The sequence below is a fragment of the Syngnathoides biaculeatus genome, chromosome 9, assembly GCF_019802595.1.
Source record: "Syngnathoides biaculeatus isolate LvHL_M chromosome 9, ASM1980259v1, whole genome shotgun sequence".
In the NCBI taxonomy this organism is placed as follows: domain Eukaryota; kingdom Metazoa; phylum Chordata; class Actinopteri; order Syngnathiformes; family Syngnathidae; genus Syngnathoides; species Syngnathoides biaculeatus.
This window is the reverse complement of record NC_084648.1, coordinates 31,109,276-31,135,169: the sequence shown is the minus strand read 5'-3', so window position 1 is coordinate 31,135,169 and position 25,894 is coordinate 31,109,276. Positions and strand designations below refer to the sequence as shown.

General features: G+C 38.8%; 1 protein-coding gene across 1 annotated transcript in view; it reads right to left on the bottom strand.

Moving 5' to 3' along the window:
* Nucleotides 1-25,894, bottom strand: part of LOC133506440 (cytoplasmic phosphatidylinositol transfer protein 1-like) — an 81,982-nt gene that overhangs the window by 7,356 nt on the left and 48,732 nt on the right. The window contains exons 3-6 of the mRNA XM_061830577.1: nt 21,612-21,700; nt 20,717-20,724; nt 19,335-19,406; nt 2,716-2,811 (exon numbers count right to left, since the gene is read on the bottom strand). Of these exons, the coding sequence (XP_061686561.1) occupies nt 2,716-2,811; nt 19,335-19,406; nt 20,717-20,724; nt 21,612-21,700 (265 nt within the window). The remainder of the gene's footprint in view (nt 1-2,715; nt 2,812-19,334; nt 19,407-20,716; nt 20,725-21,611; nt 21,701-25,894) is intronic.

The following is a 25,894-nucleotide window of genomic DNA, read 5'->3' as shown; positions in this document are numbered from 1 at the left end:
CTCCCTCGCGACTCCCACAGCATGCTTACAAGGAAGTGATTGGCAATTGTTGAACAATGGAACATGACCACCCTATTATGGTAATTAGAGACAGTGTCTGTGGAAGAATTCCCACATTTGTAACAAACAAAACAAACCTTAATGAATATTTCAAACATAAACCTTGATGTCTCAGTCATTAATGTCAGTTTTGTGTCAGTCTGGCTAAGAGACTTCAACTGTTCCTCTTGATTTGAAGCCAAACAGTATGCAATGATGTATTGAAAAATAAGTAGTTGATTTCTCAAGAGTAAAGTTTAAATAAGCATTTTATATTCTTGACCTATGCATAATTGTTTATTTGAAAAAATCCCGAGTGCCAAACTGTAGTTAGGGCGTGGCTCACGTAGATAGACCAAAATTAAACATGGAAACCAGAGTTCATGGATGTGGTCTTTTTCCTCATGCCTCAGTTGGCACAAAAGCCTTTACATCCTTTTTTCTTGGGCTTGCTCTCTCTCTCTTTCTGGCGAACATTTCTTTGGTTCTGAATTCTCTATATTGGCCAAGTATGTGATAACAGATAGGGAATTTGTCTCCAGTAGTTGGAGGCACCAGAGTACGAATTACATGTTGAGTATGAAAAACAATAGACAGTCAATTGACGGACACAGAAATTTTTTATTTTTTTTAATAACAACACAGTTGTGCAAAGTTGTCCAAAGGATGTGAGTCTTATAGCATTTACAGCATTTAGAATGCTCATTTGAGCAGTAGTCCAGTGCAATGACCATTGTGCAAAGGGTGTCAAGACTTCAAGGAGTGAATATAAACAGTGAAGAAAATGAGTATTTGAACACCCTGCTTTACTGCAAGTTCTACCAATTAGAAATCATGGAGGGGTCTAAAATTTTCCTTGTAGGTGCATGTCCACTGTGAGAGAGATAATCGAAAAGGAAAAATCCAGAAATCACAATGTATGATTTTTTTAACGATTTATTTGTGTGATACAGCTGCAAATAAGTATTTGAACACCTGTCTATCAACTAGAATTCTGACCCACAAAGACCTGTTAGTCCGCCTTAAAAAGTCCACCTCAACTCCATGTATTATCCTGAATCAGATGCACCTGTGTCCACCCCATACAATCAGTAAGACTCAAACTTGTAACATGGCCAAGACCAAAAAGCTGTCCAAAGACACCAGAGATAAAATTCTATAACTCCACATGGCTGGAAAGGGCTACGGAGAAATTGCCAAGCAGCTTGGTGAAAAAGGGTCCACTGTTGGAGGAATCATGAGAAAATGCAAGAAGCTAAACATGACGGTCAATCTCAATCGGAGTGAAGCACCATGCAAGATATCACCTCATGCAGTCTCAATGATCCAGAGAAAGGCGAGGAATCAGCCCAGGACTACACGATAGGACTTGGTTAATGACCTGAAAAGAGCTGGGACCACCGTTTCCAAGGTGACTGTACGTCATGGTTTGAAAACATGCATGGCACGGAAGTTTCCTCTGCTTAAACCAACACATGTCAAGGCCCATCCCAAGTTTCCCAATGACCATTTGGATGATACAAAGGAGTCAGAGGAGAACGTTTTGTGGTCAGATGAGACCAAAATGGAACTTTTTGATCATAATTCCACGAACCATGTTTGGAGGAAGACGAATGATGAGTTCCATCCTAAGAACACCATCCCTACTATGAACCATGGGGGTGGTAACATCATGCTTTGGGGGTGTTTTTTCTGCATGTGGGACTGGACAACTGCACTGTATTAAGGAGAGGATGACCGTGGCCATATATTGTGAGATTTTGGGGAACAACCTCTTTTCCTCAGTCAGAGCATTGAAGATGGGTCGCGGCTGGGTCTTTCAACATGACAATGACCCGAAGTACACAGCCAGCAAAACCAAGGAGTGGCTCTGTAAGAAGCATATCAAGGTTCTGGCGTGGCCGAGGCAGACTCCAGACCTAAACCCAATAGAAAATCTTTAAAGGGAGCTGAAACTCCATGTTTCGCAGCGACAGCCCAGAAACCTGTCTGATCTAGAGAAGATTTGTGTGGAGGAATGTGCCAAAATCCCTCCTGCAGGATGTGCAAATCTGGTGAATGGCTACAGGAAATGTTTGACCTCTGTAATTGCAAACAAAGGCTACTGTACCACATATTAACATTGGTTTTCTCAGGTGTTCAAATACTTATTTGCAGCTGTATCACACAAATAAATTGTTAATAAAAAACATACATTGTGATTTCTGGATTTTTCTTTTTAGATTATCTCTCTCACAGTGAACATGCACCTATGATGAAAATTTCAGACACCTCCATGATTTCTACGTGGGAGAACTTGCAATATACCAGGGTGTTCAAATACTTATTTTCTTCACTGTATCAGTACATCAGCTTTTCTGACTTGGTCTTTGGTTTTTAAAGACAGTGACTGGGTATTTACTCAGAGCAATCCTGGTTTCCTGACTGCCTAAAACAATTATCTAACTTTTATTGTGTTAGTTGAATTTAAGAAAGTTTTGGCTCATCCAGTAATGTATCTCATTTTAATCATTTTAAAATTGTAAACAACAATAAAAATGATAGTTTTAATTATTCAGCAAGACGATGTCTAGTAGTCTTTTCCCAATTTGTTGTGTCATTTCTAACCAGAAGATGCTAATAATATGGAACAGACAGGAGACACGAATCACACACATGCACACATGCCCACCTCACCTCAGACTCTTTATAGTAGCGGTCAGGGATGTCGTCATAAGCGATGTCAACAAAACACACTTCCCGCTCCTGGTCCTTCAACTCAGAGTCAAAGATCTGTTGAAACGGTTCAATTGAGATTAGGGAATGTAATTGACTGGAAGAAAGGAACAATGCTGGACTGTGCAATTACTGTAACACCTTACGAAACCCAATGGAGGTCCTATGCTGATGTCTTTAGTCACAATGCCTCATGTGGTTCAATGAGTCTTTGAAAACGTCACTGTTGCACTGTAAAAACTGTTCCGACTTAAATGTGCCATTATCCATTCTGTTTTATCCAACAGCTGAATAGTGTAGGTTTAAAAAAATAAATAAAGATGACAACGTTGGTACCCCTCGCTGTTATTGAAAGAAAAACCCACAAGGGTCACATAAACACAGTAACCTGACTCTGAGAACATTATAATACATAGAAATCCTACGGCTTTGACTTCGCAACATTACATGTAGTCAAATATTTAGACTGTCTAACAACTGTTCCGATGTGGTTTGCACACCTATTCTCCTTGTCCGTTCTGTCCCTAAACCTTATTTCTGTCCTGCTGCATTTTCAATTAACAGAATGATTTAAAAAAAAAAAAACAAGCAGAGGACATATTTCAAAGTCCCTTGTTGCACAACAAAACAGTTCCACCACAAAAGGCATACAGATTTGCAGGACATATTAACAAAACAGGTAAAAAGAGACAGACAGACAGATACATTAAGTTGCAGCTCTGTTTATAGAGTGATTATGTTGAAGCATGATAGATAGATAGATAGATAGATAGATAGATAGATAGATAGATAGATAGATAGATAGATAGATAGATAGATAGATAGATAGATAGATAGATAGATAGATAGATAGATAGATAGATAGATAGATATAGATAGATAGATAGATAGAAACTATGAAAATTAACAAACCAAAATCAGACATTCCTTGTGAATTGTGGTTAAGCAGAGTTTACACACAGAAAAAAACCCTGACAAAATGATGATACCCCTAGAACATATTGAAAATAATTTAATAATAATTGATTGGGACATTTTCAAACAAAATGTGCCATCTAATTAGCATTCCATTGGTTAAGGTCGAGTCCTTACTATAACGTTCAGTAAGAGGTTTGACTCCCCAAGACCTCATAGTGAGAGGTTTGAGGCCCAAGGTTTAAATTCAGTGAGAGGTCCGGTGCCCCAAAACCTGACGGTGAGAGGTTCGTGTCCCTAAGACCCAGCAATTAGGGGTGCAAGGCCCTGGCAATTTCGAAGATGTCCAAATATTGGAGTAAAGAGAAGTGCTTCTGAAAAATTGGAAGTTGGAAGATCAAAACCAAATTACCGATGTGGATAATAACAACTAAAGGGGGAAGGAAAATAAGGAAGTTAGTTGAGAGACAACAAAAATTTAGTCAAGCATTTGAATGTGTAGAAAAATGTCAAATGCCTGAAAATATGGTGTTAGATTTAGATGCAAACAGAAACAAAAGACTATGTTTAGGGCAATTTACTGATAACTGTGTATCGCCTTTGGTTTGATCTGCCCGAGTTGGCCAAGGGGAGAATGTCAGGTTGTAGTCGTGAGTTGGGTTCAACCAATAACAAGACTCAAGAAGTGTGCAATCTAGAAGAAGACCAACAACACAACAGCCGAGTACGACACACAGCACGGTCCTCCACATGCAGCATTACTGTGGTTCCTCCCTCTTCTCACAACGCCTGCTGCAGTGACACTGTCACTTCCCTGCTCCAGGCCATGTGGCCTCATGGACAACAACAGACTGCTGAACCACATTTGAGAAGGTTGAGACTGAGAGGGGATACAGACAGTGCAAGAAGATGCTTTCATTGTGGAAAGAAGGGACAATGGACAGACATCGGATCAAGGACTGTCCGGAGGAGAAATGGAAAAAAGAATGGTGGTGGGGGACCCAGTTCATCTGACCTCTGACTGACTCCCGGCGACTCCAGAGCAATGCTTTACTAGCGATATGCAGACACACAGACGTCCAACATCGCTGTTTCTTTTTGTTGTTTTTTGCCAATGAAGCCACACTTGGCACTGATAACACTGCTTGCTTGGGGTAGTTATCTAATTAATGGTCAACACCAGACATTGAAAAACACATGGACTTCCAGTTTGCAACTATAGAGTATAATTGGTATATCCCTTTGAATTAGAACAGGGTTCATACTCAGTCTGACCCAAAAAAATTAAGGGCTTTTTAGGGGCATTCTTAGGGGCTGACACGAAAAATTTAGGGTGACACGGAAAAAATTTAGGGCAATCGTGGGAAATCAAGAGTAAGGAAAAAAGACCCAATGGTGCCATCAACCGTTCTTGGTTCATCAAATGTTCCAGTACCTCAGTACCTGTGACAGTGATAACCTGTCGCCCCTTGTGGTAGTTCTCATTGATATGACCTGCCTGAAGTTGATGCTTCACTATCTTGATATTTTAGAAACAGATTCATACCAACGGAAGATGAGAGAGTCTTCGCCAAATCAGCGTGTCTCCTGTTTTTCCGGTGAGACTCCAGCGCTTTGACGCCCATCTTTTCAAGCTGGTAACTCTGCTTGCACAGATGGCAGTAAAACATGTGCCGATCTTTTGGATCTCAACGAACCCAGCTCCCAAACTCCTTACTTTCAACCCAAGCTTCTTGAAAAATGCACTTCCCCGTGATACAAGTTGGATCGATGAAAGAACTACGCTACGTCATAACGAAGACGAAGTGAAATGCCTACTCACGGAAAAAACAATGGAATATCGACAAGATGGCGACTAGTTGTCAACACGGTGACTTCCGTTGACAATTTCCGGCTGATTTGGACGCCAGACGGATCGCTATTTTTTTTTTAAAATAAAAGATTCATTTATTTTTTAGGGAGATTTTTGGCGGTAGAGGTCCTCCCTTTGATTTTTTTTTATTTAAGGCCTTTTTAGGGGATTGACCGGTTTTCGCAGAATTTAAGGACTTTAAGGAGCCCCTAAATGCACCTTCGAAAATTTAGGGTTTTTTAGGGACTTTTAGGGCCGCGTGCGAACCCTGTAGAAAGAATCCCCCCATCCCTCTCCAAAAAGAAAAAAAAAAACAGTCCAATTTGACAGCATTATATTTGGATCTCCCAACACCGTTACGTTCTTTTATTTTTGTTCATTTGTTTGTTTGTACTGTTATCATGAGAAACAAAAAGACAAGGGATAACAAAGATAAAGGGAAAATTGAAGTACATGAAATATAGAATAATTACTTCTAATTGTCTGAGGATCTATTCCTCATCTTAGTCATTGTAGATGTTTGGTCTGCAAAACTGCCCATCCACCAACACTACTGCAATCTACTTCGCATGAACCTAGTTGACGGTATTTTCCCAGTATTTGTGTTGATACCCATTGGGCCAAATTCTGTCTAGGTTTTATGGGAATGTTTTTAGTTTTTGTATTTTCTGAAGTGAGCATGAATGGGATCATGTGTCACTTTATCGATAGGGGGGGAGTTTTGTCGAAATTTGTTTGTTTTTATTTCAGAATTTTTTGTTTTATTTTGTCTTGTTTGGTGCTCCAGAGTACAAAAGGTATTTTTGTGCATAGCACCACGTCACATCACAGGTGGCATTTTTGTTTGGCAGATTATTGATTGCCACAACATATGGATTTATAGTTACACTCAGAGCCAATTCAACAGGCTCCAAACATCACTGGTATTGGCATTACTAGTTATACGATATAGTCAAAATTTGTCATTAGGTCAACAGTCTGAGCATTCTAGCTCAGACTCTAAAGACTCTAAAGTGCTATTAGGTGTGACTATGACTGTAAATGGTTGGTTGTTTCAATGAGCCCTGCGATTGGGGACCAGTTCGGGGTGTGACCATCCTCCTACCCGGGGATGGGTGGGATGTGCTCCAGCGCTCCTGCGACCCTTGTGAGGATCAGCTAATGTGGGATGGATGGTATGGTTAAAAAAAAAAAAAAAAACATTCCACTAATGGTACATATATTAAAATTTACACAAATTACAAGCCTGCGACCCTTGTGAGGATCAGCTAATGTGGGATGGATGGTATGGTTAAAAAAAAAAAAAAACATTCCACTAATGGTACATATATTAAAATTTACACAAATTACAAGACTTGTAGACTGTATGTTGAAAAGGGAACACAGTGGTCTCATTTAAATTTGTATCTGATACTGGAATACAGTCATCAAAGAAACATTTTAATGGTCATCTTCAAAAAAAAAAATTCTTGACACAGACAGGTTTTGGAGGAAAAGGAAAAGTTCCGAGCTGAAGATTTTATTCCACTGTAATGTTTGTAATGTGTCCACAGTATTTTTTTGTGTCATAACATTTAGTACAAAAACAAATGATGCAGTTAAAAAACACAATTTGGTAGACATTTTTCTGTAAAAATTGAAGGTAGTGGTAGCAGCACAACTGAACAAACATAAATTATTCTCAGAATCTTATTGAAATTCTTTGAAAGCTTTCCTCTCAAAATAGCTTTCCGACGGATTTAAATTTCACCTCAAAATGCATGATAGTCACCAAATAGATACTGGGAAGTCAATTAAATTAGATAGAGATTATATATATATAAGGATCTGTTTAAGAAGATAGGTCATAAAGGCCGAACTGTGAACTGATGTGCACACGCTACACTTGTGTAACTCGGCAGAAGAAAAGAAGGCAACGTTGTCATCTCCGGGGTTTCCTTGGTGGTTTGCCATTAATTGCAATGATTATAGTAACTACACTGTGCATTGATGCTCTCACTTAGATATTTGGCACGATTCAGTACTAGACGAGACATGACAATCATGACGAGCTTTATGACCACATATATTCGCAACTATTGTACTTTTCTTGATTGCAACTTCTATAGAATGAATCTTTGGTTTCTATATTCCATTCATGCAGCATGTTCAGAATATCATTTTAACTGCTACGTTTGTTCTTTCAAGCTGCATGCAGCTGCAAACCCACATCCTGTCACTAGACTAAGCTTGGCTCTATTGCTTCACACTTATGGTTGGTGTTCTGTTTCTTGTCATCTTTTCCATGGCGTGTTGTTTTCTCCCTTTGGTAAAGACTGTGACTTCTCGCACGATTAACACGTAGCTTGGTTGTGATGCATGAATTTACTGTTCAGAGTCTGATGACCTATTCCTGACCTCTTCCCTTGATCCGACTGCCTGGATATCATTGGCGACTCCAATGATGTTCGTGTTTCCTATTCCTGTCTGCCTCGTATTCCTCAGTCCAACTTTGTGGCATGTCTTCCTTAATCTTTTTTTCCCGTTTTTTAATTTACCTTCAATCAATAGTGTCTAGCAATATGTTTTAGCAGTATGTGCTGGCTTTTAGTTTGATTACATTTTGCTATTTCATTTTTTAATTATTGTGGATTGATTGGATAATCAAAAGGGGAAATAGTATGTATTTCATAGCAAATGTTAGTTCCATTAGTTCTACCTTTAACTTTCAGACTTTGTTATTCTATCTCACTGGGTCATGCTGTTTGTAACACTTGTCCCTAGATGCTTTATCATTATGTTGTTCCAATGGTTCATGTGTGTAAAATGTCTGGACTTAAGTAAGGGGTGATAACTCGTAAGACTTGTACTTTTCCTGTCTTTGCTAAGATGTTTCTTTCTTTTTGAAATAAAAACCCACAAAGACAAGATTACTTCTTTACTTATGGTGTCAGAAAAAGATTTTGCCAAAACAGTTTCAGGTGTCAGTGGGATCTTGGAATTGAATGCTGATCCAAAAAGACCCCAAAACACTTGGAACAAGAAAATGATTATGAGGGCTGATCTTAATCCATCCATAGAAGGAGCTGAAACATGCCGTCTGGATAAAGCAGCCTTCAAACCTGAGACAACTGGAACAGCTTCCTTATGAAGAGTGCCACAAAATACCTGTTAAGAGGTGAAGAAGTTGGTTTTAAAGTTACAAAAATGGTTTGTTTCCAGCGATTGAATCAAAAGGTTGTGCAAGAAAATATAAAGCACCATTTTTGGTGAGGCATGTTTCTGTTGAACCACAATTCACAATAAATATCTGATTTTCATGGTTTATTTGGTTAAATTAATTGGGATCATAAATGATTTATTATTACTTTTGTCAGATTCAAACTATTCCTTGGACTATAGCGCCTTTTTCTTTCATTAACACAGGGGAAATTTTAGCACCTTTGTATCTAAATAATTATATCCTTGAGACTGTGTGACCCACACCCCTGGATGCACATGTCTGAAAAAAATGAGTCCCAGCCCTGGAACAATGATCTCCTGCAACCTATCATTGAGTACACATAAAGCAACCAATATAATATGACAGTTGTTGCTTTGTGGTCCCGCTACATTGCAGAATTTTATTTGTACAATACTTTTGTATTAGCCATTGCGCTTGCTGTCTCTCAATATATTGTTTCAGTCTGCCAAAAAGTATTTTTTTTAAGGAGAATATATTTTCCCCAAAACTATCAAAACAAAGCACACACAGACATCTTCAAAGTACTTAACCAGTCATGGTCTGTTTTGGTTTGTTTAGATTTTACAGGTGTTCCGAGTTGTCTCACCACTCTGTGTATTTAGATCCCTGGTTTCTTTGACTTCAAGTCTTTCTCTCTCTCCTCACGCATGCCTTTGTCTCTCTGTGCCACATGAGTACCCAGTTGTGTTTTGCTTCGAGTTTAGGTTTATTTAAGGTTTTCTTTGTTACTTTTATTGTTTGGTTTGCCGTTTGCGTTTTTTATTAAATATTTTCGATATTCCTGGACTCCTACTTTGCTTCCCTGCACTTGCGTCGTCCGCATCTTTGCCTTCACTAGCCCCAACAGTGACAAAACCCAACAGCAGGGTCTTCTTGTGGACCTCAATAAATCACCCCAGAAAATAATTTAGACAATCAATCAACTTTTATGGTTACGCTGTATGAAAATACATTGGAAAGAAGGGGAAAAAGTATTTGTGTCATCACGACTGTGTCTGCATTGAGCTGTTTGACATCTTTAAGATGTTTGTCTTTATCTTTCGAGGAACAGCATTAATCCTTCAGCATGCCTTGAGGCAGAGATTAGTGTTGACTGTTACATTTTTATCCACACATACACAAGATACTCATGCAGTTGTATCCTACTGCTTGTCGAGGTTAAGGAAGGGTTTGAACAATGTGTCCAAGATGAGGGTTCTCTGCTTTGCCTAAAACCTTGTCAGCAGGGTTTAGTTCTCAAAGTGAGGTTGCTGAACACCAGAGGTCCACAACCTGTGGCTAAATTGCAATAGCCTACTATGTTGAATCAATTTTAAAAAGTGCATACCTACTTATCGGACTGATATGCCAATAAAACAAATTATACCCATCTATCCTAGCTTTAAGGCAACCAAAAGTGTGTAAAAGCATATGTTTCTTACATATCACAAATCTAACGTCCCTGCATGAACCAAGTTGGGTTGGGGTTTCGAAAAACAATGAATATTTTTGTGTTTTAGTTGTACTCTTTTTTTTTTCTTTCTTCCCTAACAGAATAAGAGACTGCCAGAAGAAAATGCTTAATATTACATGAATAGTTTTGAAATCTACAGTTTCCATCATATTTTGCCTTGATATCATAACATTAATTTACAGTAGTACCTCTACTTACGAAACTAATCCGTTCCGGAAGTCGTTTTGTAATGTGAATTTTTCACAAGTAGAAGCGGATTTTACGTGTAATAGAATAATCCATTTCCTTCCTGGGCATGCTGCAAATGTTTAGATTATATTCATGTCTCTATGGATCCAAAACATCCCATGTAAATAGATTGTTCGCATCGTTTTCCATAACAATGTGTGTATTGTTTACAATGCTTTTTGCCCTGGCTGGAAGTTAGAGCCTGTTGACCATGGCGGAACCAATGTTAAATGCAGCGTGCGCAGTCTAGTTTTTATTCTGCGTCATTGACACAAACCAAGATACAGGATGTGCATCATGGGTAAATATTTACATCCCTCCAAGCCAATGGGATGCCAGGAAGTTGCCACAGTGATAGCTAATGGGAGAGCAGCTCTATCACGCCACAAAAACCAAATGCAGAGGGTTGCGTCAGGAAGGGCACCTGACGTAAAAACTGTGCCAAACAAATATAAGTGTTCATCTAAAGAATCTCATACCGGATCGTCATGGCCCGGGTTAACAACACCCGCCGCCGACACTGCTAACCTGCAGGGAGTCGGTGGAAATTAAGCTACTGTGGGTCAAAGAAAAAGAAGAGGAAAATAACGGATCCATCCTCAGAAGAAAAAGAGGAATGCACAGAGCCTACAACTGAGTGTAGGGACTTTGAATGTTGGGACTATGACAGGAAAAGCTCAGGAGTTGGTTGACATGATGATTAGGAGAAAGGTTGATATACTGTGCATCCAAGAGAGCAGGTGGAAAGGTAGTGGAAAGGCTACAAGTTTAGGAGCAGGGTTTAAATTATTCTACCACAGAATAGATGGGAAGAGAAATGGAGTAGGGGTTATTTTAGAGGAAGAGCAGGCCAAGAATGTCTTGGAGGTGAAAAGAGTATCAGATCGAGTGATGAGACTAAAATTTGAAATTGAGGGTGTTATGTATAATGTGGTTAGTGGCTATGCCCCACAGGTAGGATGTGACCTAGAGTTGAAAGAGAAATTCTGGAAGGAACTAGATGAAGTAGTTCTGAGCATCCCAGACAGCGAGAGAGTTGTGATTGACAGGGGCAATGAAGAAGTGATGGGTAAGTACGGCATCCAGGAAAGGAACTTTGATGGACAGATGGTGGTGGACTTTGCAAAAAGGATGGAGATGGCTGTAGTGAACACTTATTTCCAGAAGAGGGAGGAACATATAGTGACCTACAAGAGCGGAGGTAGAAGCACGCAGATGGATTATATTTTGTGTAAACGATGTAATCTGAAGGAGATTACTGACTGTAAAGTAGTGGTAGGGGAGAGTGTATCTTGTGACAGCATAGGATGGTGGTGTGTAGGATGACTCTGGTGGTGGGTAGGAAGATTAAGAAGACAAAGGTAGAGCGGAGAACCATGTGGTGGAAGCTGAGAAAGGAAGAATGTTGTGCGGCTTTTCGGAAAGAGGTGACACAGGCTCTCGATGGACACCTGAAGCTTCCGGAAGACTGGACTACGACAGCCAAGGTAATCAGAGAGACAGGCAGGAGAGTACTTGGTGTGTCTTTTGGTAGGAAAGGGGAGAAGGAGACTTGGTGGTGGAACACCAAAATACAGGGAGTCATGCAAGGAAAAGAGATTAGCAAAGAAGTGGGACACTGAGAGGACTGAGGAGAGGCGAAGGGAGTACATCGAGATGCGACATAGGGCAAAGGTAGAGGTGGCAAAGGGTAAACAAGAGGCATATGAAGACATGTACACCAGGTTGGACACGAAAGAGGGAGAAAAGGACCTCTACAGGTTGGCCAGACAGAGGGATAGAGATGGGAAAGATGTGCAGCAGGCAAGGGTGATCAAGGATAGAGATGGAAATGTGTTGACTGGTGCCGGTGCCAGTAGTGTTCTAAATAGATGGAAATAATATTTTGAGAAGTTGATGAATGAAGAAAATGAGGGAGAAGGAAGAGTTGAAGAGGCAAGTGTGAAGGACCAGGAACTGGCAATGATTAGTAAGGGGGAAGTCAGAAAGGCACGACAAAGGATGAAAAATGGAAAGGCAGTTGGTCCTGATGACATACTGGTAGAGGTATGGAAGCAATTTAGAGAGATGGCTGTGGAGTTTTTGGCCAACTTATTCAACAGAATACTAGCGGGCGAAAACATGCCTGAAAAATGGAGGAAAAGTGTTCTAGTTCCCATTTTTAAGAACAAAGGCGATGTTCAGAGCTGTGGGAATTGTAGAGGAATAATGTTGATGAGCCACACAATGAAGTTGTGGGAAAGAGTAGTGGAGGCTAGACTCAGGACAGAAGTATCTGCGAGCAACAGTATGGTTTCATGCCTAGAAAGAATACCACGGATGCACTATTTGCCTTGAGGATGCTCGTGGAAAGGTACTGAGAAGGTCAGAAGGAGCTACATTGTGTCTTTGTCGATCTAGCAGCAGAAAGCAGGGAGCAAGCACAGGAATAATGAGAAAGATGGAGACATGCACTGGAAAGGAGAGGAATGAAGATTAGCCGAAGTAAAACAGAATATATGTGTGTGAATGAGAAAGGTGGAGGGGGAAGAGTGAGGCTGCAGGGAGAAGAGAAAGAGAGGGTGGAGAACTTCAAATATTTAGGGTAAACAATCTAGAGCAATGGTGAGTGTAGTAAGGAAGTGAAGAAACTGGTCCAAGCAAGTTGGAACAGCTGGCGGAAGGTGTCTGGTGTGTTATGTGACAGAAGAGTCTCTGCTAGGATGAAGGGCAAAGTTTACAAAACAGTGGTGAGGCCGGCCATGATGTACGGATTAGAGACGGTACCACTGAAGAAACAACAGGAAGCAGAACTGGAGGTAGCAGAAATGAAGATGTTGAGGTTCTCGCTTGGAGTGAGCAGGTTGGATAGGATTAGAAATGAGCTCATTAGAGGGACAGCCAAAGTTGGATGTTTTGGAGACAAGATTCGAGAGAGCAGACTTCAATGGTTTGGACATGTTCAGAGGTGAGAGAGTGAGTATATTGGTGGAAGGGTGCTGAGGATGGAGCTGCCAGGCAAAAGAGCGAGAGGAAGACTAAAGAGAAGGTTTATGGATGTTGTGAGGGAGGACATGAGGGCAGTTGGGGTTAGAGAGGAAGATGCAGGAGATAGGCTAAGATGGAAAAAGATGACACGATGTGGCGACCCCTAACGGGACAACCTGAAAGGAAAAGAAGAAGATCCTGAATTTTCATTCGTAAAAAGAGACTATATTTTTCCGAGGAGGCGTTTCCTAACCTGAATTTTTCATGACTAGAGATGTTCCTAAATTGATGTACCACTTTATTGATATCATCTTGTAACATGATGACTTTTTTTTCCATTATCTTTTTTATTTCTATGGCATTTAAGGGTGCAGTGGTACATATGTACATTTGTTTCATTGTCTTTTACTATTATAAGGGGGTACTTTGAAAAGTATTTCGCCTCTAAAGGGTCCATCCATCCACGAGGGTGTCGGGTGTGCTGGAGCCAATCCCAGCTGTTAAACGGGCAGGAGGCGGGGTACACCCTGAACTGGTTGCCACCCAATCACAGGTCACATGGAGACAGAACAGTCATACTCACAATCTCACCTCGGGGGGCAATTTAGAGTGTCCAATTAATGTGGGATTTTGGGATGCGGGAAGAAACCGGAGTGCCCGGGGAAACCCCATTGAGGCATGGAGAGAACATGCTAACTCCACACAGGCGGGCCAGGATTCGAACCCAGGTCCTCAGAACTGTGAATCCAATGCTCTACAGCTATTCCAGCATTCCAATCCTCCACAGGGTCCAAGGACCCAAAACCCCTGCTCTGAATAATCCAGTTCATTAGTTACACTGAAGATTACTGGTAGAACAAGTTGTTGTTTTTACTCAACTTCCAAGGCTAACAGCGCTTCCGTTTGTAATGTTGATATCATCATATCTTCCTGTCTGTCAGTGCTTTGTTAACATATCGAATGTAAAAATGTTCTCGCTGCAGTCTTTTATCATAGTCCACAAGAGTGTCTTGTGTCATTGTGTGGTTGATCACTGGTGGCATTAGAGGAATGCTGTGTAAGCATGCATGTGTGCACAGGAATAAAGAGGGGCCAAGTGACTGTATAAGAACTGTAAAGAAATACACATGAGGGCAATGTATTTATAGGAGGGTTGAGAGACAGCCTCCTAAAACAATGGTGAGCCATTTTTTTCAGTTTGATCCAAAAACAAACAGAAAATCTTACTGAATACTGATTATATTTATTAATACAGTACAGTACTTTAATTTTAGGGACAGAATTACATAATTTGTTTAACTGAGTGTAGAAGCACTTTTTGCAGAGGTGGCCAGCATCATCAGATGATATGGGCAAAAAGATAAATATTTTAGTAAAAAAATAAATAAAAAAGACAAATGACGTTTGTTTTAGAAATGTAACGACATGGAAAAATTGTGAATAAAACCCTCCACCAACAGAACTTAAGCAAATGTAACGCGACGTAAAGCTGCCTCTGCTACATGCTATGTGATGAATTGACTAAATAAATTGAATGAATGAGCTGAATGAAAAATAAGTGGATCAAGATTTTTCTTATTCTTATCATTGTGTTCTGTTACTGTCCTCTTTGCTGTTATAAAACAGAAATGTACTGATTGTGGGACTAAAAGGCTTAAAGGGCTTATTTTTATATTTTATTGAATAGAGAATGCAAAAAAATTAATGTCCGTGCGTGTGTGTGTGTATGCGTGCATGTGTATTTGGCCAGAACATGTGGAATTCATGTGCCCTTTCAACACCCACTCACTTCCTGACCACATACACATTTATTTTCCCTCCCCCTGCACCATTTAATTCACTCTCCTTCCTCTATACTTTTCCATCCTTCTCATCCTCTATTGTTTAGTTTCCTCATCTTCCACTAGTTAAGAGTCAGAGTGCCTTCTTTTTGTGATAATTTTGGGGAACTACGACATAATCCAAGTCTTTTGTGATGATGGGGAGTTATGACGCTCTTATTTGTATTTGTCTTCGATAGTTATAGTTAGTTAATACATATTATTGTTTGCTAGTTCAGATTTGTCTCTGACATCACTAAGTTGTTTCTTTACCCCACCAACTCCGCGAGGGTAGTAGGTGCCTGTGCCAGAAGTAAAGGCAAATGTAAAAGCACTAATACTGTAATTTCTCGTGTATAATGCAAAAAATGTTACCAAAATATTTACAAAAAGTCAACAGAGTGCATTATATTTAGGTATAGATTAAAAATAAAAATAAAATATTACGATCGTTAGCGCAACATATTTGTTGCTACTGCACCAAAGAGACTGCTGCCCGTGAGTTTGTTTTAACTTAAATTAAGACAAAAACTGTCGACTACAAGAGCTAGTTATACAGCCGCTTTTAAAAGAAAAGTCATTACTGTGTGGGAGACCACAAAGTAACGCGGCAGTTCAAAGTGGCTGAATCGAATATGAGATTGTGGAAAAGACGAAGGAGAAAAAAAACATCAAAAACCACATGGAAGAGTTTTAAGATGTGGGAGAATTGCAGTTTCGAGAGATAGAGGAAGAGTATGGTGTAGGTTGCTATCAAAACAATGAGAGCTCAAAAATGAGAGCTCAAACTACACAGAAAGCGTAATGGTCACATAAAAAAAAAAGTGAGGGCACACACAATTAAAATGCTCGCTTTTTTTAATGTGCCCATTACATTCATTTATACGTAATTTGAGCTCTCGTTATTTTGATAGCAATCTAACGCCATAGAAGAGCTCCTACAGATTAAAAGCCCAATGGAGTGCAAGAGGCTATGCTCTTAGCACTGTGGAGCTTCAACTCAAAGCGCTGACAATAATGAGGAATAAAGGGAACCAAGATTCAAAAAATGTTTCCTCCCTAACGCTATGGATGGCACAGAGGATAACATGCTGTGGAGCAAGATGGGATCACTGTTCATGATGCGATGCAGGAGGCACCGGAATTGGACCGAGTCATCAATGAGTTCCACACCGATGCACCAAAGACAGCTACTATAGATCTTTTTCGGATTGGAGATGAGTCAGATGCTTCTTTTGAAGACTTGGCCAAGGATGTCTAATGTAGTGGATAAACTGCACTCTGCACAAGTGTTTTATGCACAAATATTCAATGCATTTTTTTTTTAAGTTAAACAGTGTTAAAGAGTTTATTTATTTAAGACCGTAATATGTTGTCAACAGTATTAATAAAATGTTATGCCACCATTGAGCATTTACTTTAGTTGGTTGAGGGATTCTGTTCTGACAATTGCAGAGATCAAGACAACAGTGTCCTGTTGCCTGTTCCAAGATAAATATTACCGCTACATCAGTACGTGCACAAAGATTATTATTAATGATTCTTATGCAGACAATTTAAAAAAAAACAAACAATAAATGTACAAGCCTAGCAAAATAGAAATACAGGTAATTCCTAATATTTTGAGCATATGGATAGCAGCAAATCTGTGGTGTGCATTGTACATTGGTAGATAGGTTTCCCTCATTTTTTTTTTTTTAGGTAAACTTTGGGGGTCCACATTATACACAAGAAATTACAGTACATCTGCTACACTTAATCCATTTAGTTGTACCAACACCATCTATACTCTCAATCACCATTACATTATAATTGTAAATACAATTATTACAATACACACTGCCTCCTTATTCTCCTCTCTCATTTCGGGCCCATTAACCCACACGCACTGTAATCGCAATTTGACACCTTACTTTTAAATGAGAAACATTGTTGCCTAAACCAATTTTCCAATGACATCTGAAACGAAAAATACAGTATGTGAACTTGCAAAAAAAGAGGTTTTGGTAAAAGCTTGTGTGCAATGTTAAGGTGGTGCACTACTGCAGCAACACTCACATAAGAGCATAGAAACAAAATACTTATGAACTGTTAAAGAACTCAGATGCATACGAGTTCTACATCACTGCAAAATACAAGCCATCCAACCATTTGCTATACAGCTTACTGTGTTCTGTTCAGGATCACGGGGAACTCAAGTCTATCCCAGCAACTTCGAGCAAAAGGCAGATGACAGCTTGGATTGGTCGCCAGTCAGTCACAGGGCAAATAGAAACAGACAACCAACCGGAATCACATGATCACGAAGTGGGAACCCATATGGCTTCCATGCAAGTCTGGCAAATGTACTCAAACATCATCAGTGATTTGTAAACTACAACCGCAATCAGCATACAGTATTTCATACATATAATAGAGCATATTATACATAGAGTACATTAAAATATGATTGCCACTATCCATTTAACTTTCAGTACTTTGGCCAAGTGTGAAGTGAGAGCTTTGTTTAGATTGGCATTTATTCACTGCTTAGCAATTTCATTTCTTTAAATGTAAAGCGCAGGTAATACTAATTCTCAACCGAATGTTTATGTACTATAAATTCATGGTGCATAAGTATAGGGATGACATACCACCATTTTTTTTAATTTTATTCTAAATACTGTCCTTAGTCAAATGCAATTAAAAAAAATTGTTCTGTATATACTTGTGCACCTGAATGCTTATTTACAACAACAACAAAAAACAACATGACCTTTTTTTCATTTTTATATTTGCACACTTTGTTGTTACCAGTTACTACAATTTTGAGATTTCAAAATTCCATACTTTTTCCAGACTCCAATTTCCAGATTTCTCAGTATATGAAAAAAAAAATAAAACTTCAACATTTTTAAAACAATTTATTTTCCGTAGGAAGGCCTGAGGCCTTGACTCTGAAAAGTCATTTAAATCCCATAATTTTCTAAGGGAATGTCAACGCTATTTAGTACTCCAGCAAATAGATTTAACAATGTTAAACAACAACAACAGTTATGATAAAATTATGTTTGCTTTTTTTACATACAGTTGATGCAAGTTCTTGTGCTGGCAACGCTGACAAATCTTTCTTGACTGAAAGACAGTAAATGTTGCAGGGTACCTTTCAAAACATCAATGCTGAAGTGTTTAGTTTGTGTTTGGGATTTTTTTTTTGTGACAAGAAGTGTCTTGGCCTTTTATTCACCTTTTGTGTTGCTTTCTTCATGTTGTTCCTTCGAGTCAGCGAGTTGATTAATTTTAGAAATAACACTTTGTCCCGCTGATCTCTTAATTTTCCCTCTCAACAATTCATCAGTAGCACTTAAGTCAAAGGTGTTGTAATCACCAAATAGAGTACCTAATTAAATCACTCATTATTGTTTTAAATTCAATAATTTCTGTGCTCAGAGTACTTCACATTTACATATCAGTCTGTGTTAGGTTGCCATTTTTGCTACTATGTAAAGATGTTTTGACAGAAACTACTTGAGACGTTCAAAAGGAGTTTATTATCTGCTCATAATGTACACTGGTAGACTTTGATAAGCCAATCAGAAACAAGTACTTGCATTCACATTTGGGCTCTTGCACAATTATTAGAATTATTTTTTGGGATATAATTATTTGTTTTAGAAACTAGAACTGCTGTAACAGTCTGAGAAACATTATGATTTTTCCAAACAATAGTTTCAATTTCCTTACAATTACAGACCTGGAAATTGATTTAATGAAGTTTCATACATTTCCATAGTTTCCATTCTTGCATGGGAAACCTTGTTACAGACCACTTGCACTGGGGTCATGCAGTGGAGTGATTGATCTGATGAATGAATGGTTACATTTCTTTTCTTTTGCAGGAATTTGGCTGTCAAACAAGCCTATTATTTGACTCTGGTGTCCAGGTAGTAGTACAATTGTTGTTTAAGAAATGAAATGTGGACGATTATAAAGGAAAGTAAGCAGGGAGGCCAAGAAATGGAGAAATTTCTTTGGTTGGCAGACTCAAATACCATACAAAGTGGAATACAAATAGCTCAAGTCATGTCAAATCTTCCATCTACGATCTCATTGTTCTGCATTTTAAATTCAGAGTTCACTTACATTATCATTGATGCCTTTGTTGTCCTCATATTTTGTCTCTATGTGAATGGAGAACTTGGGAAGGAACGAACACTGTAATTAAAGGGAAAAAAAGCCACACATAATTGAAGTCTGAGAAAAGTTAATTTCTTTCTTTGGTTCTATAATTCCAGTTTCTTTCTTTGCTCTATAATTTACGATGTTTTACATTTGAACTCTAGTTTATGAACTGTGACAAAAGTCGCTCTTACACTGAAGGCTGTTTGAAAATTATCCCATTGGCGAGAAGAGATGCTCCCAAAGATGCTTTTAGGCACAAAGTGCTCTGTCAAAGTAAATTCATCCTTAATGTGTCAATACTGACACACGTATGGAAAATTCCACCCATACTAAAACAAACAACAGACATTCTGTCACTGTCTTGCGATTGTCTTCTTTTCCATCCCATAAACCCTGTGACTCATGGTGACAACATTTGTCATTGACATAGTCGACACCAGAAGCAAAGTGATTCATATCCATATTCCTAGCCACTTATCCTCACAAGGGTAACAAGAGTGCTTGAGCCTATACCAGCTAACTTCAGGCAAAAGGCAGACTACACCCTGAACTGGTTCCCAGGCAGTCGCAAGGCACATATCGACACTGAGGGTGAATCAATCCCATGCTGCCTGCACCAAAGTCAGTAAAGGCCAATAATATACAATGAATCTTCAATATTTCTATAAAGTCATCGTAGGTTGCAATGCGAAATCAGACATCTGGACTTTTATCCTGTAATCCTATGAGGAGATGAATGAAAACACGATAGTTGCTTGACTTATTGGGGAAAAAAATAAAAGCAGATACCAATTTTGCCTTTGAATGACATAAATTATTGTTATAAAAAGGACAAAATAGTCACAGATTCCCACTAAAACTATTGTATTTTTTATTTTTTCTTGGAAAAAAAAACAAAACAAAATAAAACAGAATGCAGCCGATGCATTTCATTTTGGAGGTTTCTAAGAACAAGTTGACAAAAACGTATTGCCTAACAAGCTCGCTCTCTCTTATCTTCATACACAAATAAATGGAAGGAGGTGGTGGAGGTGGATGAAAAAACAATAGTTGCTTGGCTTAGTGGGAAAAGCAAAATAAAATCAGAAACCATTTTTGACTTTGAATGACAAGTATTGTTATAAACGCAAAACAGAACAGTCCCATGCGCCCATGATTACTATTGTAGGTTTTTTTTGTCCCAGAAAAAAAAAACTGAATGCAGCTAATGTATTTGGCTTCAGAGATTTCTACAGACAAAGTGACAAAAACATTTTGCCTAATAAGCTATCTCTCTCTTTTATCTTCATGCACAGATAAGGAACAATTTCATACATGTCCAAAAATGTAGGAAATATACTTACAGTATATTCTACAGGGTGGACGATATACATCGGGTCATGTCCAGAAAAGCACAACAAAAACAGAAAATTAAACATTCACATTTATCAAATACCTGACAATGCTAACATTTAATTCATAGCAGGAATGAATAAACAGTTTGCTGAATACATTATCATCTTGGTAGCATGTTTTCACTCTGCAGACAAACAGAACCCAAGTGAGGAACACAAGCTGGAGGCTGCACGAGTGTGACTTGTGACGGTGTGATCACTGAATCATCAACAGGCATAAATTTCATCGTGAAATGCCAGCATTGGATGCAGCGTGTATGCACTGTTTGACAGCCTTTTCTCTCAAGGGTAATTGAATACCCCTGTGTGCGGATACTCAGCAGCATGTACTGTAGCATACTAGAACTAGGGAATGTTCCGTACAAGCAAGCCATGTGTCTCAAGGAATTAACGCCTCTTAGTAATGTCAACGAGGGGGTTCTGCTTTTATAAGCGTGGGTTTGTCCATTTAATAGTCTATGATTTACTATAGATAGCATGGTGTGAAATAGTGTGAATGTTCTCCCCATTCTTGTGTAGGTTTTCTCCAGGTAGTCTAGCTTCCTCCCACATTTCAGTATCATGCATGCTTGCCCAACTAAATGCAAAAAAAGTCAAAAGGTGTGAAAGGGAATGTGTAATTTCTTTTATACAAATTAAAATTTGTCCCACTAAAAGAAGTGGGAAAGTGATCATTCCTATTATTTGTGTAATGACAATGATGCAGTTTTCCACTTTGAGTTTATTAGCTAGATTACTGTTCTTTCTTGTATATTGAAATCGAAGATTGTGCAAGTGTGGATGTAGAAGTCACATACTATAGCATAAGAGTCAAAATTGATACTGATGGTTGTAACATGCTCACCTGTAACAGTGTAAGGGTAATAGTTCCACGCCTTCTCAGTCACGTAGAAGATTTTTGGAACCACTGCTCGAGCCCAGGTGGGAAGTTTACTGCAGGGACAGAAAGTATCGAAGTACTTCTGAAGCAGGCTTAAGGATCAAATTACTTATATAAGGCAGTCATCTTGTGCTACCTGCTTACACACCAGATTAGTGGAACCAAAAAGAAGTGACACTTCCAAATGTATATATATATAAATGCAATAAAATAATACGATATATAAACAAAATTCCAATGAAGTTGGGACATTGTGTTAGACAGTATAAAAACAGAATATAATGGTTTCAACCCAAGCAAAGAAAAAAAAAAAGTGCCTTGGAATCAGTTACCTGAGGTCAAACGTGGACATATCACTGCTTTTGAACATATAAATGAACACTATGTAATGACATGACATGACCAAAGAAAAACTAATTTGGCCACGCTGACCACATTTTAGCAAAATAGCCTCACCCTATCTGCAGGCATATCACTTTATTGTTTGTTTTAATTATATTTGTCTTTGTATGGGGACCTTTAGTGTCTTGTAAGGCGGCGATAAGTAAAATGAATTATTATTATAAAGATTAGGAATGACAGCAAGGCACTGAAGCCACTCAAGAAATGTTATAATGCTGTAATGCATTTATTTTACTGATACTGACAAAGTCAAAATTCTTTTACAAAATTCATTTATCACCCAGGCCTATTAGAAAAGTGTAAAATAGAAACAATTAACATACATGGGCTGTACTTAGAAAGCACTGATGTTAATCAGTCTTGAATGAGGAAGTAGATTTTAATTAAAAAAAAAATAAGTGGAGAAATATGAGGAGGAAAGTGTCATATTATATTAAAAATATATATGGATAAATATAAAATATATAATATTTTGATCATCATAGTTTGCAGTTGAGTAGAAAATAACCATTTTGTGAATTAAATGATATTACTATATACATGATACTAAACAATCTAAATAATAATAATCTAAATTATCTATCATATTTATACATAATTTGGATCTCATTGTATTGTACATGATTATATAATGTACAATGTATAAAATGTAGCACACTTGGAACTGCACTTCCTTTGACTGACAAGGACGCTGTGAATCAAAATTACCGTGATCATTAATGCATCTAATGCACTGTATAATATTGGGTATTTCTCTCTGCATCTATGTGCTCAGAGCAGACACTCCACCTACACCTCCATCTGTTGATTTCTCCCATTTCTTGCTTTACTCAGTTAAATACGTCTGCCAGCAAATGTTTGGCCAAGCCCACAAGCAGGTTTAGCAGCTGCCCATTTTTTTATGACATGGGTGGTAAAAACAAACACATTTAAAAAGCTAAATGTATCCCAGTTTTTTAAAAAAACAAACGGCATCATTTAACGCAATAATAAACTCAACCATTCATGCTGGTCTTAGTGACAGTGACTGGTAGGACCAACATGTAATTGATGCTGAAGTTGGATGGAATTGGTTAAAATAAAGTACAGCAGGCATGCCATGTTCCAGATCAGGCTGGTAAAAAAATGCTTTGATATTTAATTGAGCGCTAGAAAAGTGGGATTTGGAAGAACAGTCCTCCCTGGTCACCCACAAAAAGGAAGATATGGGACAAATATTGATCACCAGCTCAAACTTTTATAACACTAACAACAATACTTTAAATGTACTTTTAATTTAGAAAATACAAACGTTAATAGAAAGGCAATTTTTCCCAACTTAAACAACTTAAACACAAAGGACCTTTGTTCTCTTCAAACTACTGCTTTTAAGAAGGGTTTAGGAAACTGTCCTTCAGCATTGTTAAGGATTTGGCATCATTAACTTACAAATAATTGGGTGGTTTATTTTCCGCATCTTTCGGCAACTGAAAGTAGTCTCCATTCAAAATAATATTGAATGGCAGTATATGAATAGAAACCAGCTCTTGAGTTTTTACTTTGCCACTACACGGCAGCACTGTGCCAAATCAGCATTAATGGACCCCCTGCATGGTGAATGCTGACACAGGTGATCATGCTCCACTGAGTCACCTCCCACATCTCCATCCACCTTTTTTCCCTCCTCCTGGCATTGTTCTTTCCTTTTTCATTATACTGTATTTCACTCGTTTAATGGATGTTAAATTTAAGGGATTATACAAAAACACAGTCTGGCTGACTATATTATTATGATACAGATATCATTGGTATTTAACTGTGCAAAAGGTATTTGTTGGTGTGCACAATTGCAATTGCACAAAAAAATGTTGACACTCTGTCAATGTTTACAGGAATGGGCAATTTTGATAAAGACATATGAAGGCATTTTTTTAGGCAAGGTGCATTTAAAAATATATATTAACAATGAATGAAATAACATCAATACTTTCTTCTACTTGATATAACAGCCAAAAAGGAGACACACACACACACGCACACAAGAAAAGATAATATATTACCCGATTAAACTAAAGTGTATACAAAGGTTAAAAACACAATAGTAAAATTACCATTGCTGATGAAATGCTGCAAAACTGAATGAACCTTGGTGGACTGAATGAAACTACAGTTTACAAAAGTCTCCTGGGGGGGGGGCTTGGAACGGATAAGACTATTTACATATAAAAAGCTCTTGTACTTACAAAAGTTTCACATTACAAAACTACTTCCGGAACAAATTAAATTTGTAAATTGAAGCATCACTGCAATCTAAAGGGATGCAACTCCCTGGATATGGCAATGACACCCCCACACTGTCCTGGTAACAGCTGTCAGTTTGCAAGAATTGAAACTGCTAGAAAAGAAATCCACCTTCTAACACGTGAGATGATCTTTAATACTGCACAGAGAACGTTCTTACGTGGTAAGAATCATTTCAATTCATCCAAGAATTTCTTTCTATGCTTTAAAGGGCCACTGTCATGAAATGAAATGAATTAAATGATTTTTAGTATGTTATTAATGAAAAAACGGCAGCCGGTATGGACCCATGCGTTTTCTCACCACAAAACATGATTTTGACGTGTATGGCTATTTGTAACTCCCGCTATGAAAATCCTCTTGATGAATTTGTTTTCGAGACAAAGCAGGAAGTGACATACAGGGCAGTAGTGCACTCAAGCGAACTTGTTTGTTTCCATTAGTTTTACCTGCGGGAAGGTAGCTTTTTGTTCCTACATGTTAGCCAAAATGCCGGCTTGTTGCATTGCTGGATATTGCTCGAACACTCGGGAGCATAGATTTACCCTTCATAAGTTTCCAAGAGACCAGGTTCGTCATGAAAAATGGACTGCACGGGTGCAAAGGACGAGAGCTTCGTGGGTTCCAAATAACAGGTAGGTGTGTATAGAGCTACTAAAAAAAAAACAATAGTTGGTGGTGGAGGGTGTAATCCTTTCAGAACGTAACAAAAGATCTGTGTCAGTAAGTTGCTAAATGTGTCGATGTGCCAGTTGGCCGATCACGGCTTTGGCCGGGGTGGCTCATCTACGCCACGCAGAGGTGGATCAGACGGGGAGGTGGTTTGGCCGCATACGGTTTGGCCGTGATCCGCATATCATCTAAATATGGCTTGAAACAATAGGGTAATATTGCCCAGGTTACTTCACTCGATTGTGAGATGTTCTCTTCTTTGAAAAGAGCTTGCGTGTCCCATAGTAGATGGCCAGACGAGCCGCCGCCGAAGCCGTGCCTTCCGAACGAGCACGCCTTCGGCTGGGTCTGGGAGTCTGTTGTTAGTTAGAAGTGGTCCGCATATCATCTAAATATGGCTCGAAACAATAGGGTAATATTGCACGGGACACTTCACTCAATTGTGAGATGTTTTCGTCTTTGAAAAGAGCTTCTGTATCCCATAGTAGGTCGGCGGACGAGCCGCCGCTGAAGCCGTGCCTTGCGGACGAGCCCGGCATCGGTCGGGCTGGCTCATACATACTGTCTGGGAGTCTGTTGTTTGTTAGAAGTGATCCGCATGTTATCTAAATATTGCTCGAAAGGATAGGTCAAGTCACTCGGTTGTGAGATGTTCTCAGACATGGAAAAGAGCTTTCATGTCTGAAGGGGTGTGTCCCACAGAAGGGGCCACAGTATGTTTTCAATGGCGAATGTCCGAGGTGACGTCACTGGCAGTAGATGCAGTCAATATGGCGACCACTTGGATGTCGAATCACACTTCCGCAATTTTGCGCTCTATGCTCATATTTATTTTTTTGTATAGACATGGAAGTGTGTTTTATGTATTTTTCATTTCAATATCTATTTTAGAA